The sequence below is a fragment of the Polyodon spathula genome, chromosome 19, assembly GCF_017654505.1.
Source record: "Polyodon spathula isolate WHYD16114869_AA chromosome 19, ASM1765450v1, whole genome shotgun sequence".
Taxonomy (NCBI): Eukaryota; Metazoa; Chordata; class Actinopteri; order Acipenseriformes; family Polyodontidae; genus Polyodon; species Polyodon spathula.
In genome coordinates, this window is record NC_054552.1 from 13124044 (window position 1) to 13136852 (window position 12809).

At 39.6% G+C, this 12809-nt stretch overlaps 1 protein-coding gene across 3 annotated transcripts in view; it reads left to right on the forward strand.

The window, feature by feature from the left end:
• The first annotated feature begins 777 nt into the window (after positions 1-777).
• The window catches only part of LOC121294828 (1-aminocyclopropane-1-carboxylate synthase-like protein 1), a 56657-nt gene continuing 44625 nt past the window's right edge, over positions 778-12809 (forward strand). Inside the window, exons 1-2 of one of the 3 annotated variants that reach the window (XM_041218939.1) lie at positions 778-1299; positions 1515-2198. In XM_041218939.1, coding sequence (XP_041074873.1) covers positions 1529-2198 — 670 coding nt within the window. In that variant the 5' untranslated portion in view covers positions 778-1299; positions 1515-1528. Of the gene's footprint in view, positions 1300-1514; positions 2199-7766; positions 7844-12809 lie in introns of those variants that run through there. The other 2 variants (XM_041218941.1, XM_041218940.1) reach the window with 2 other exon arrangements.

Sequence of the window (12809 nt, forward strand, 5' to 3'; positions counted from 1 at the left end):
AAGCTATATTATCAATATACTTTATATATTATATATATATATATATATATATATATATATATATATATATATATATATATATATATATATATATATACACACACATACACACACACACACTAACATTCTATTAACCATATTTTTATAGCCTCTCTGCTCTGTCTAGTTGGCTTAAGAGATTCATCCACTACTACCCCCAAGTCCTTTTCATACATAGCCTCCTCTATTTCGTTACTATTCATGCTGTACTTGCCTGTAATGTTTTTGCGCCCTATGTGCAAGACTTTGCATTTATTCACATAAAATTTCAGCCTAAGATTGAATCTTGTCTAAACCTCTTTGTATTATTAAAAGTTGCTGATTGGGAGTTGGTTACCCCTCCCAGTTTTGTGTCGTCTGCAAATGTGCAGTTTGCTGATTGTGTCTTGGTCCAAGTCATTTATATAGATACTACTACTAAAAAAATTAATTAATTAATTTTTAAAAAGCAAAATAAAAATAAAATAAATCAATAGCAAGCTGTAGAAACGAACACCAAGCTGAAGAAAAGGAAGCTGGAATAGCGAACTGCAGGCTGGAATGACAAGCTGAAATAACGAACTGCGAACAGCTTGTTAACTTCACTAACGTCAGTATGGTAAAATCTGTCAATCGCCTTGGATAAAGTTGTCTGCTAAATTAATAATAACAATAATAATAATAATAATAATAATAATAATAATAATAATAATAATAATAATAATAATAATAACATATAGTATGTGTGCGTGTCCTGGCGATGCAGTTGGCAGGCTGTCCACACGAGTGCGCTGGTGTGCTGTGTTCACTGGCTTCCTCTACTACTCTCTCTTGGACTGTGTTTTTCCTGTAAAATTCCTCCTTTGGCAGTTTGTTCAAAATGACTGACACGGACCAAAGTTATCCCGGAATAAGGACAGCACGCATGTGCCGTCAACCCGGATGTAAAATTGACGTGTCGTTACCCCCCCCCCGTTCTATTGCCTGTGCAAAAAACATGATATATTACAGTGTGTACTGTTTTCAAAGCAAAGGCCAGAGAAAGACAGCAGTTATCCCGGGCTGGTCCGGGCCAGTCCTTTAACTCTGCATAGAAACGGGACCAAACACCACCCAGAGCAAACGTAAAACATCGACATTAACATTTAACAAGCAGGCTGTTGAATATATCACTCGAGTTGGCAATAGTACATGATTTTATTTGCAGTATTACTACAGACATTTTTTTTAAATCTCGGTTTTGTTTAATTTGGTTAAGCGCAGGAGTGACAGACTAGAAAGGTAAGGATTTAAAACAAGAGTTTTACATAACGTTTGTGTCGTGAACAGACAGCGCGCTCTGCGATTTCTACATTAAAATATTGAAATATGAACAATATTAACACATTATACCGCGAAACAGATGCTATGTAGACACAGAAAGTAAACCGAACGGTCAGTGCCCATTTCCCTCAAGTTAAGCCTATTTTAAGAAACTACAGTGAGTTCTATTTCAGGTGCAATTAGCCTAATGGATTTTCGGGGTAAGAAGTACGAGAGGGGCAGTAACTGGTCCGACCCAGAGGTGGTAGAGCTGCTGCAACTGTGGTCAGACGAATCGGTCCAAATGGAGCTAGAAAGCTGTCTTCGGAACCAGCATGTCTTTAACAGAATCGCAGAGGTGCTTCGGGAAAAGGGCATTCACCGAACCGGCGATCAGTGTCGGGAGAAAATAAAGAAAATGAAGCTGGAGTACCGGCGGATCAAAGACAATCAGAAGACACTCCGGGGAGGTAGAACGTGGAAGTTTTACGAAGTGATGGAGCGGGTTCTGACGAACCGGCCGTCTATCGCGTACAGCTCCCTGGGAGGCAGTGTGATTGCCCATCAGGTGCTGCAGGGTGTGCCCGGAGTGGAGGGCTACCATCTTCACCCCCAGCACCACCCCGCCTTCGGCTCTCCCCCACCCGGCGCCTTCATATTCGGACACCCCCCCAAACTCGGCGAGCTGATGGAAATTAAATGCGAGGAAGTGGACTCGGAGGAGGCATGCATGACCCCAGAACCCCCGCCGGAGTTAATGTACCAGATCGGGTCCGAGGAAGAACCGGAGGGGGACAGAGGGTTGGGACTGGAGCTAGATGGTCCCATGGGAGATGGCCGTGGGGAAGGTCAGGCCGAGGCAAGCATCTCTCCCTCAGGTAAGACACATTACATAACTTTTGTGTAGAAATGTGTAAGATAGAGAAGTGAGTGTGAGCGAGATTTATTTAAGTGTATAAGAAATAAGTAACTGAAACAAATATACCAAACAAAATATGTCTGCAATGTAAACTTAAAGCTGCCCCCCAGCGAAATTGCTTACATATTTTTTTTTCGTTCTCTACTCGTGGTTACAGTATTTTCTAATGTAAGTGTTCAGTTAGTCTTGGGGAATGTAAACAAACTAGAAAGCAAACGAGTTCAGGCTGGGTGGATGCCGCGATATTTTAGGGTTTAATTGAAAACTAGCGTGGGGCTTGTTACGTGGATGCAAATGAGTTGCACAAAGCGTGCTTTGTTGTGCTACTGAAAATAAGGTTTTACAAAACAATTAATATAACAATCTTTGAATCCATTTTTATGCTGCAAAATATGTAACAAAAAGCAATTTATGAGCACGCATTTTAACAGCCTGCTTGACAGTGTTTAGATGCATATGTACAGTATTACAGGGGTTCCCTCATGACTCCATCATTACATCTTGAAAAGAGTTATGGGTAACAGTCACATAAAGCACCTAAAACTCTGAGGCTCAAGTGCAGCTTGCCAGTGGGTTAGTCCTCTTCCAGCAGACTAGAAAATCCACAGGAACCGAACACAATCAGTCCCAATGGCAGCCTACTAATCTCAACATCCAGTTAATTAGTAAAACTGATCTGATCAAGTGGACCAAGCTAGATTATGGGAACTAACTGATAGACCAATAAATAGAACATATAAACCAGGATTCTATATGATTTGAAGAATCATTTTCTTTGCATTGCCGTGGGAAAATAATGAAACACTATTATTACCCACTCATCATGTATTAATTTACATTGGCAGGACCTACTCTAATATTATCTGTTGTATAAACTGTAGGTGGAATTCACTGGTCTACACATTGCATATGCGATAAAATAGTGTACATTTGCAGGACAATCTACACCCCACACTGCTCTGAGTAATCATTGCTTAATAAAGGCTGTTTGATATTCATACTTTCAAAAATCTTATCTGTGTGGCTATTTTAATATGCAAAAAAACAAACAAACAAACCACACACCCATAAAAAACACCCAAACTGTAATTAATAATCAGCATTGGGGAATATCAAGAACAAAGTATAAAGAAATCATAAATACATGCCTAGATTCAGCACAGTTTGTTGCTATGGGTTAACTGTTGTAAAGCTACAAAGCTGAAACAATATTCATATTCTCTAAAATAAACTCCGCTCACAGTGTACCAAGAGAAACATAAGAGCGAAAAATAGAAGAGCAAGTTTTAAAACAATAAAATGTAGCATTGCACAGTATAATATGTGAAACCATGTAAAGCACAACGTACGAGGAGGCATGCCGGTAAGCAGAACTATAGTAATAAAAAACAAACTGTAACTGTGCTGCATTAGCAGTGGAAAAGCTTTTGAAAGTGTGATGTTATCAAGCTGCAAGGTTGTATTACAAGTTTAATACAGATATATATGTTATTCCTGGGTAATGTAATACAGACATAAGGAATGTAAAGAACATGCTTGCATGTGTATAACCCATATTAAACAAATTTGCAAACACATATCGAGAAATGGACAAAGTACAGTAAACCGACTAGCATAGTCTCTAACTTCACAGTACAGACTTCATACAGTTAATGCGGATCTTTTTCTTACCACAAGGGTCTGGTTTACTACACTGCAATCAGTACTAATCGTGATGTAGTTTCACTGATGATCCCAATGAGATGACCAGCTTTAGGAATGCTGCAATTGGGACTAACCTTAGTGCAAGCAAGTGGATCAGACTTGCTTATCAAGTGGACTAAATCTTGTACACTGCAACTGACCCTGGGTTTTCAGGAGTGTAGCCCTGTCAGGTCTGAGATAAAGGTCACAATTTGGACTATGAGGCTGGGTCTGACAGTAACTTCTAGAACAAGCCTTTGAAGAGAGGTCATGCAATGCTCCCCCTTCAGGACACATCCTGAGAGGTAAGTTTCAGAATGAAATTGAACAAACGATTCTTGGCAGCATTTATAGAAATGACCTCTGTTACCCCAAGTAGAACCCCCCTTTAGAAGCTCTAGAATGTCCTCAGTCTGAAGGGATAGCACAAATTGGTCAAACTGCAGAGCTCATTTTCATGTGCTGAACAGTTACATCATGCCTGTCTGATATAAAAGGATTAAGGTAGGGTGTCCATAGTCAGAAGATTTTTCTTCTGTGTGCTTCCTAATGTTTAAATCTATATTTGATTAGGGTAGAGTGTCCACAGTTGGAAGATTTTTCTCTTCTTAATATTTAAATCTATATTTAATATTGTCTACCAGTACATTCAAACTCCTATTTTTAAATTGTGGGATCTGTTACTTCAGCCATTGCTCAGTACACACTGACAAAGCCTCAGCCACAAACCAGAGCGGATTAACTCCCTGTGGTGTGAATGTAACAAATACTATCACTTTTCTGCTGGAGCTACATCTTGCTGCATAGATGTTAGTCGGGCAGAACTACAAGGCTTTGTTTAGTTCCACAAATTCAGTTTATGATTAGAGAATTTGATCACAGAGTAATCATTTTTAGATTAATAATTAAAGTGGTTGTATCTAACAGAATCATTTCATTACCCTTACCTGTTGTGCACGTTTATTCACTGTATCGGTCTCAAATTATTTGAGGGGTCCTTGAATGGCTCATCTGGTCATAGTTAGGGGAGTACAGATTTTGCTGGGAGTCACATCGACTCTGGCGCTCACTACAGCGGACCCTAGTGCCTCGGCTCCTGTGAGCTCCGGAATCTGCTGGCCAAGAGCCTGGTAAACAAATTCAGACGCCTACAGGACTGGCCTTTGCCCTCCAGAGAGCATCTGCTCTTCAGCTGTGTAAACAATAAATAAATAAATAAATAAATGAAAAAGCAGTATTGAATTAAACAAATATTACAACAGCACAAGGTTAAAACAGGTTTTGCTTGCCTTCTAGGAAGTCTATTACTGCTTCGCTTCCTTGGTCATTTTAACCTTAGCAGTGTTTTTTTGGTAGTACAGCATCTTACTGGCTGCAATTAGGAAGCAGCTGGTTCAGCGGGTCTTCAGCTCTCCAGGTGAAATGCCCTAGTGTGCAAGAAAGTAAACAGAGATTTCCTTATAGTACCAGGTATGATGTTAATGTTAGCTAAAACATGTGCGTCTTTTAAAAAACTACACATTTGAGAGTGAATGGATATGCATGGTGTGGAACGTAGATGGAACTATTGTTAGCTACAGCTACTGTAATACAGCGACTGTATTATCTGAGATTCCTTCTCTTACTTTTGTCCAAAGAAGTCTCCTGTTTCCGGTTTGCAAAAAACACTATCGTATAATAATAGACGTATCCCATCAACTCAATACCTCACGACCAGCATGACGGTAAACACAGACGCAATAAAGCGTTCTTCGCTTTTTATAGGTTAGTGATCAGCAGATGTGTGAGCCGCACGAAGAGCACAGCGTGTGGTTTTCACTAACAATTCTGTGCTGAATAAATTAATTTTTTTCTATGTATAAATATCGGTACTTTCTTCCCATGCATCGGGATACGGGACATTTTGCTAGGAAATCGGGACTGTCCTGACCATATACCTATACGATAATCAAATAAGAAATTAGGTTGTCTATTGCACCACTACCCATAACACTGTGGCCTGTGTACCTGTGAAAACACACAACACTCTTTCAGATTGTACATGTGGTACAGTGCTTTAGCAGGCGTGTTGGTGCTTTTTTATTCTTTTTTTCTAAGAATTGTTGAAAACCATTCTTCAAATGTTTCCCTTCCACTTCCTTGTGACAGTTGTCTTTTCTTTTCCTGTTTATAGTCTGAGAGGAAGCTGCTGTAGCTTCTAGAATGTGATGTGTCTATAACTACAATGCAAAGGTTTGGCAGGGTGGCTTTAATAGTGGTGTCAGGGATTCTTCTGAGGATACAGTAATAAACCACAAGCCCCCAGGCTAGCCTCATGAGTGAAAAAACCACAGCACTGGATGAGCGTTAATTGGATATTCTGCTGAAGGATAATCCAGGGCTGCACAATGTGCGCAGAACGATTTGGTCGGGAGCCAAAGATGATTCTCTACACCTGTATTTTTTTTTATTTTAATTTTTTGTTTTAAACACTCAGTGACATTGTTTGAAAAGTATTGACTGCTGTCCGAAATCTGTTATCAGGTGTCATTTACACAGCACATTTAAACTCCCTCCCAACATACAGCATCCAATTCGACCGTGTGCGTGTATTCTACATCTTTTTTTTCCCTTAACTTACATTGCCAATGCCAATTTTAAGAAATAAAAAAAATAAACAAATTTCCTAAATTTGTAAAAAATATGGTTTTAAAAAATCATTCAACGAGGCATATTTAAAATGTTTCCAATAAACAAATAAAGAAATAAATATTTGATTTAAAACGGTGCTGTGTCTAAGATAACCTCTTTTAACCCACAATAATGCTCCCACAGGCGTCTCTATGCCAAGCGAATATGGAAAAGTTTTTTGATGCTAGATATCTCTACACTTGTATAAAATAGTTATATCAGGGCTATTTTTTACAATTTCGTAATACTGTAAACCCATAAATATTTGCAACAAAAATATTTGGCGAATCTCACCCATAAAACCTATTTTGCTCCAGAAATATTGACGAGCTGTTGCAATATTCAAACTATCTATTGTTCATTCACGAAAAATGCATAATAAAAGGCTTGCATATATTTACAGATTTACAGTATATAATTTCTTGTTTAATATCCTGTGTGTTTTGTATAGTACTTACTAACTAAAAAACTGATGTTATAATTAGGTTCATCCCCTCTTTTTTTAAACATTTTGATGTTCAGTTTCTAAGGTTTCATACAACATAACCTAGAGATATTATACCAGTAGTTTTAGCAAACAAATTTAATACACAAAACAATCTACTAAATAATGTTTTCTAATCTGAATGTATTTACCAGACTTACTAATGTCTTTCTCAGCTTTCTAAAAAAGCTCGTAAAAGCTGTATTTCTGAGGTGAAGTGCTTCCTGTCCGCTAAGGGAGTGTAGGCTGGCTGTTCTTTCTGAAGCAGACCCAGTGGCTAAAGGACATTTTGTTGGAATAATGAAGTAAATAATTATAAGCAGAAACAATAGCACTGAAGTAACTTTCTTGGGTAAGAAATTAAATATTGGAGTCATTCCGCGTGAAATCAGTTCCAATAAACTAACACAGAACATATTTGTGGCCTCTATTAGACTTACTGTTTGCACACTGATGCAGTTTTATATTATGTTTCTCAGCGGGACCTAAATGGAAGTGGGCCCTGCCCCCTTCTTGTCTGCAGGTTTATTGCCAGGACAACAGCTGTGGGGGAGGAGAATTAGTAGCCACTCCCTACCCCAGCCAAGCCTCTTTGAAACTGTGCCAGTTGAGATTTTGTTGTGTTTGTGAAGTGGTAGTTCAGTATTGCCTTTGGACTTTCAGCTTGTGCTAGGCAGGTCCAAAGTCCTGTACAGCTAGAGAATTCGGACAGAGGGGGATATTCCAAAGACTCAGACGTGACACTCGGGTCTCGCACTCAGACAAACGTAAGTAACTTAAAGATTTGTATGGGGAAGCCCCCGTATTACCTTGTTATGTCCTCTTTACTGGTCTCAGGGCACCTAGAACATGTTTGGTGTTCGCCAAAAGGCATGTGGGAGACTCCCCAAACATATGGAAGAAGGTACACTAGTCAGATGAGACTAAAATTGAGCTTTTTGGCCATCAAGGAAAACGCTATGTTACGCTATATTTCAACACCTCTCATCACCCCGAGAACACCATCCCCACAGTGAAGCATGGTGGTGGCAGTATCATGCTGTGGGGATGTTTTTCATCGGCAGGGACTGGGAAACTGGTCAGAATTGAAGGAATGATGGATGGCTCTAAATACAGGGAAATTCTTGAGGGAAACCTGTTTCAGTCTTCCAGAGATTTGAGACTGGGACGGAGGTTCACCTTCCAGCAGGACAATGACCTTAAGCATACTGCTAAAGCAACACTCGAGTGGTTTAAGGGGAAACATTTAAATGTCTTGGAATGGCCTAGTCAAAGTCCAGACCTCAATCCAATTGAGAATCTGTGGTATGACTTAAAGATTGCTGTACACCAGTGGAACCCATCCAACTTGAAGGAGCTGGAGCAGTTTTGCCTTGAAGAATGGGCAAAAATCCCAGTGGCTAGATGTGCCAAGCTTATAGATACATATCCCAAGAGACTTGCAGCTGTAATTGCTGCAAAATGTGGCTCTACAAAGTATTGACTTTGGGGGGGGGTGAATACTTATGCACGCTCAAGTTTTGTGTTTTTTTTTTACTTATTTCTTGTTTGTTTCACAATAAAAAATATTTTGCATCTTCAAAGTGGTAGGCATGTTGTGTAAATCAAATGATACAAACCCCCAAAAAATCCATTTTAATTCCAGGTTGTAAGGCAACAAAATAGGAAAAATGCCAAGGGGGGTCAATACTTTCGCAAGCCACTGTACTTCGGTGGCAATTGCCGGTTTGGCAGACTTGTGACTCGAATGAACTTGTTCTCTGATTCTGAGGCCACCCTTGGACTGCCTGACATTGTTCGGTCCTTATGAGTGCCAGTTTCATCAAATCGTTCGATCGTCTTGGCCACAGCAGTTACAGACACTTGCAAAGTTCTTACGATTTGTCTTAAAGATTAACCATAATTTCTTAAAGTAATTACAGACTGTCTTTTTTCTTTGCTTAACTGAGCGTATTTTGCCATTTTCTGCTCCCTTACATTCAGGAATAACAAACTTGTGCCTATGCAACCTATATTTTATAGTAATCATGGACCCTCACCTGTTAACAATAATTGGTGACAAAAGGTTAATTAGGTAACATGCTAGTTAACTCAGAGAACATCTAACAAAGACACTTTTATACTTAGGCCAGTATTCTAACACTGTGTTATTCACATTTCAGACTTTTAAGTGACTTGGGCTTCAGACTGAAATTCCCTTGCTTTGGGTGACCATTTCATTGAAATTGACAAGATTTACATTTTCATTAAAAATTAAATTTTTGAATGCAATTCACTTATGGTTATCAGCTTTTATAAGTTCACGTATCATATAATGTAATATTAAGTGTTCATAGACAAGTTTATACAGTTAAAAGCATAGATAATGATGAAAAACCTGGTTTCAAGCAGGTGTATTCAAACTTTTGACTGGTACTGTGTGTATAAATTTATAAAATATATATATATCATATAATTATATATATATATATATATGATTATATATATATATATTTGTTCTTGTCACATGTGGGTAGTCGCTGCTTAAGCAATACAGAGAGACATGGGAGGTGGAGTTGAAACGCCAGCACAGGCGCGCAGGATTTATTAAGATCGAATTAAATAAACAAAGGGGTTGTGTGACATTACCAGTGATGGTAACACACAGAGGACACATACGACAAGCTGTACAAAAGGCAACATAAAACACAGTACAACAACTACAAATAAAAGTTGCCACACAGGGCGAGCGCTAGCCTTATAAATGAGACATCCCGCTCCAGGAAAAGGCTACACTACGTAAACCTCGCTGTACGTTACTTAGGATCACTATCCCCTAAACTAACCCACTTATGAGCTGGTATTCATATGACGACTCATGCTGCTTCATATGGCCTTGGCTGGGCATTGCCTTCACAAGCACCGCTTGCAATTTCAGGGTTGCGTAGCTGTCGTTCCTGCAGAGCGGACTCTCTCCTCATGAGTATACGCCGCTCCCCTCTGAAGCATGGCGTTGCAGTTGCCCTGAACGATTTCCATGGACACTCGTAAGAGACCCACCCACCTGCTGATTAAGGACCAATTGATTAATTTCCCTTAACCAAGCCTAGCAATCAGCAAGTCTCAAATCGAGCGCTCGTCTGTAAACAATAATTTAATCGCACAAATCAACTCCAAAAGACACAGTAAACCCATTTCCACGTACAAATTTTACCAATAGTAATTTCCCATTGTGCAGGGCAATCGTCCTGCAACATACCTCCGTCCCTCCCTCCCATTATTTAATATTATTATTACTACTAGGACTGCTACTACTATCAGTGTATGTGTTTATCAATATGTGTTTATCAATTAAATGTGCTTTTAAAATTAGGCTTTTTGAGTAATGGCTTCTTTCTTGTCACCCGTCCATACAGGCCAACTTTGTGTAGGGACCGACTTATTGTTGATGTGTGAACACTGACTCCCACCTCAGACACAGAACTTTACAGATCTCTCAAGGTCATTCTTGGCTTCAGAGTGACATCCCAAACTAGTTTCCTGCTTGTCCGGCTGCTCAGACCTGATCTGGGTAGTGTCTGGGTGGTATGATGGACTTCACTGTACTTAGAGGAATAATCAGCACCTTTGAAATTTTCTTGTACCCTTCTCCAGCTCTGTGCCTGTCTACCACTTTTATCCCTGACTTGTTTCAAAAGCTCCTTGGTCTTCATGGTTAAACCACTTTGAGTACACACAGGCTGAAACCATTTCACTAAATTTTATAACCATTCAAACAATTTTGTTTCACCTGAGCTGATTTAGGGCTGCAGTACCAAAGGGGCTGAATACTTATGCAATTGAGATGAATCTGTTTTTCTCTGTAAATCTTATTTATATTCTATATGCATTTTTTACTTTATCAATGTGGAGTAATTTGTGTAGATTCTACATGTAAAGTCTAATTTGTAAGTGTCTTGGAGTACGCTCAGATGCCAACAAAATGTGAAGACTTGAGCAGGGACTTGAGCAAAAAAAAATGCCTGTATGGATGTTTTGTTGTGGTTTTGCATTTAAATGGTTTAAAAAAACAAACAAATTAAAAGGCATTCACAGGACTTTGTTTGACCTATGGTCTGCACTATACAGTGCTGTGAAAAAGTATTTGCCCCCTCTCTGATTATCTGCATTTTTGCACATTTTTTCACATCAAATTTGGTCAGATCTTTTCGTGGGTTGTTGTAGTACATAGAGGGAGTCTGAGAGAAAAAATAACACCAAAGTTTGGTGCTTCTTTCATTTGTTTGGTGTGCACGGTAGTCAAGCATGCAATTTTCAGGTGTGAAAAAGTTATTGTCCCCCCTAGTTAACTCAACCCAATTAAAGGAATAATTAGGGTCAGCTTTTTGAATACTTTGATTAACAATCAGGTCTGATGTGGGCCAGCCGTACCCAATATAAATCAGACTAACTTTAGCCCTTACCATCAGAGTGAAGTTGTCAGCACACAGGTTCTAGAGGCATATCATGCCACGACAAAAAAAAGACATTCCTGATGACCATGATGATTGTTGATGCCTATCAGTCTGGAAAGGGTTCCAAAGCCATTTCTAAGGTTCTGGGGCTCCAAATTAAACACAGTCAGAGCCATATTGTCCAAATGGAGAAAGTTTGGGACAGTAGTGAATCTTCCCAGGAGTGGCCGTCCTGCCAAAATCTCTCCAAGATCAAGGCGTAAAATTGTCCAGGAAGTCACAAAGACCCCTAGAAAAACTTCCGGGGATCTGCAGGCCTCTCTCACCTCGGCTAAGGTCAGTTTTCATGACTCCACCATCAGAAAGACACTGGGCAAAAATGGGTTTCATGGCAGAGTAGCAAGGTGGAAACCGCTGCTCACTAAGAAGAACATGAACGCTCGTCTCAAGTTTGCCAGAAAGCACCTAGGTGATCCTTGAGTTCTGGAACAATGTTCTATGGACAGATGAGTCAAAAGTGGAACTTTTTGGCCAACGTGGGCCTCGTTATATCTGGCGAAAACCAAACACTGCATTCCACAGTAAGAACCTCATACCAACGGTCAAGCATGGTGGTGGTAGTGTCATGATTTCGGGATGCTTTGCTGCATCAGGACCTGGACTACTTGCCGTCATTGAAGGAACCATGAATTCTGCTCTGTAACAGAGAATTCTACAGGAGAATGTCAGGCCATCTGTCCGTGAGCTGAAGCTGAAGTGCAGCTGGGTCATGCAGCAAGACAATGATCTGAAACACACAATCAAGTCTACATCAGAATGGTTGAAGAACAATAAATTTAAAGTTTTGGAATGGTCTAGTGAAAGTCCAGACCTAAACCCCATTGAGATGTTGTGGCAGGACCTGAAACGAGCAGTTTATGTTCGAAAACCCACAAATGTCACTGAGTTGAAGCAGTTCTGCATGAAGGAGTGGGCCAAAATTCCTCCACGGCGTTGTGAGAGTCTGATCAATAACTACAGGAAGCGTTTAGTTGCAGTTATTGCTGCTAAAAGTGGCGAACCAGTTATTGAGTCTAAGGGGGCCATTACTATTTCACACGGGGGCATTGGGTGTTGCATAACTTTCTTTAATAAATAAATGAAATAAGTATCAAAATGTTGTGTTATTTGTTCACTCAGGGTTTTTGGTTGAAGATCTAACATTCAGTGTCAAAGATATGCAGAAATGAAGAAAATCAGACAGAGTGCAAATACTTTTTCGTGGTACTGTATTATATCGGTGATATATGCAGCAGAAGCC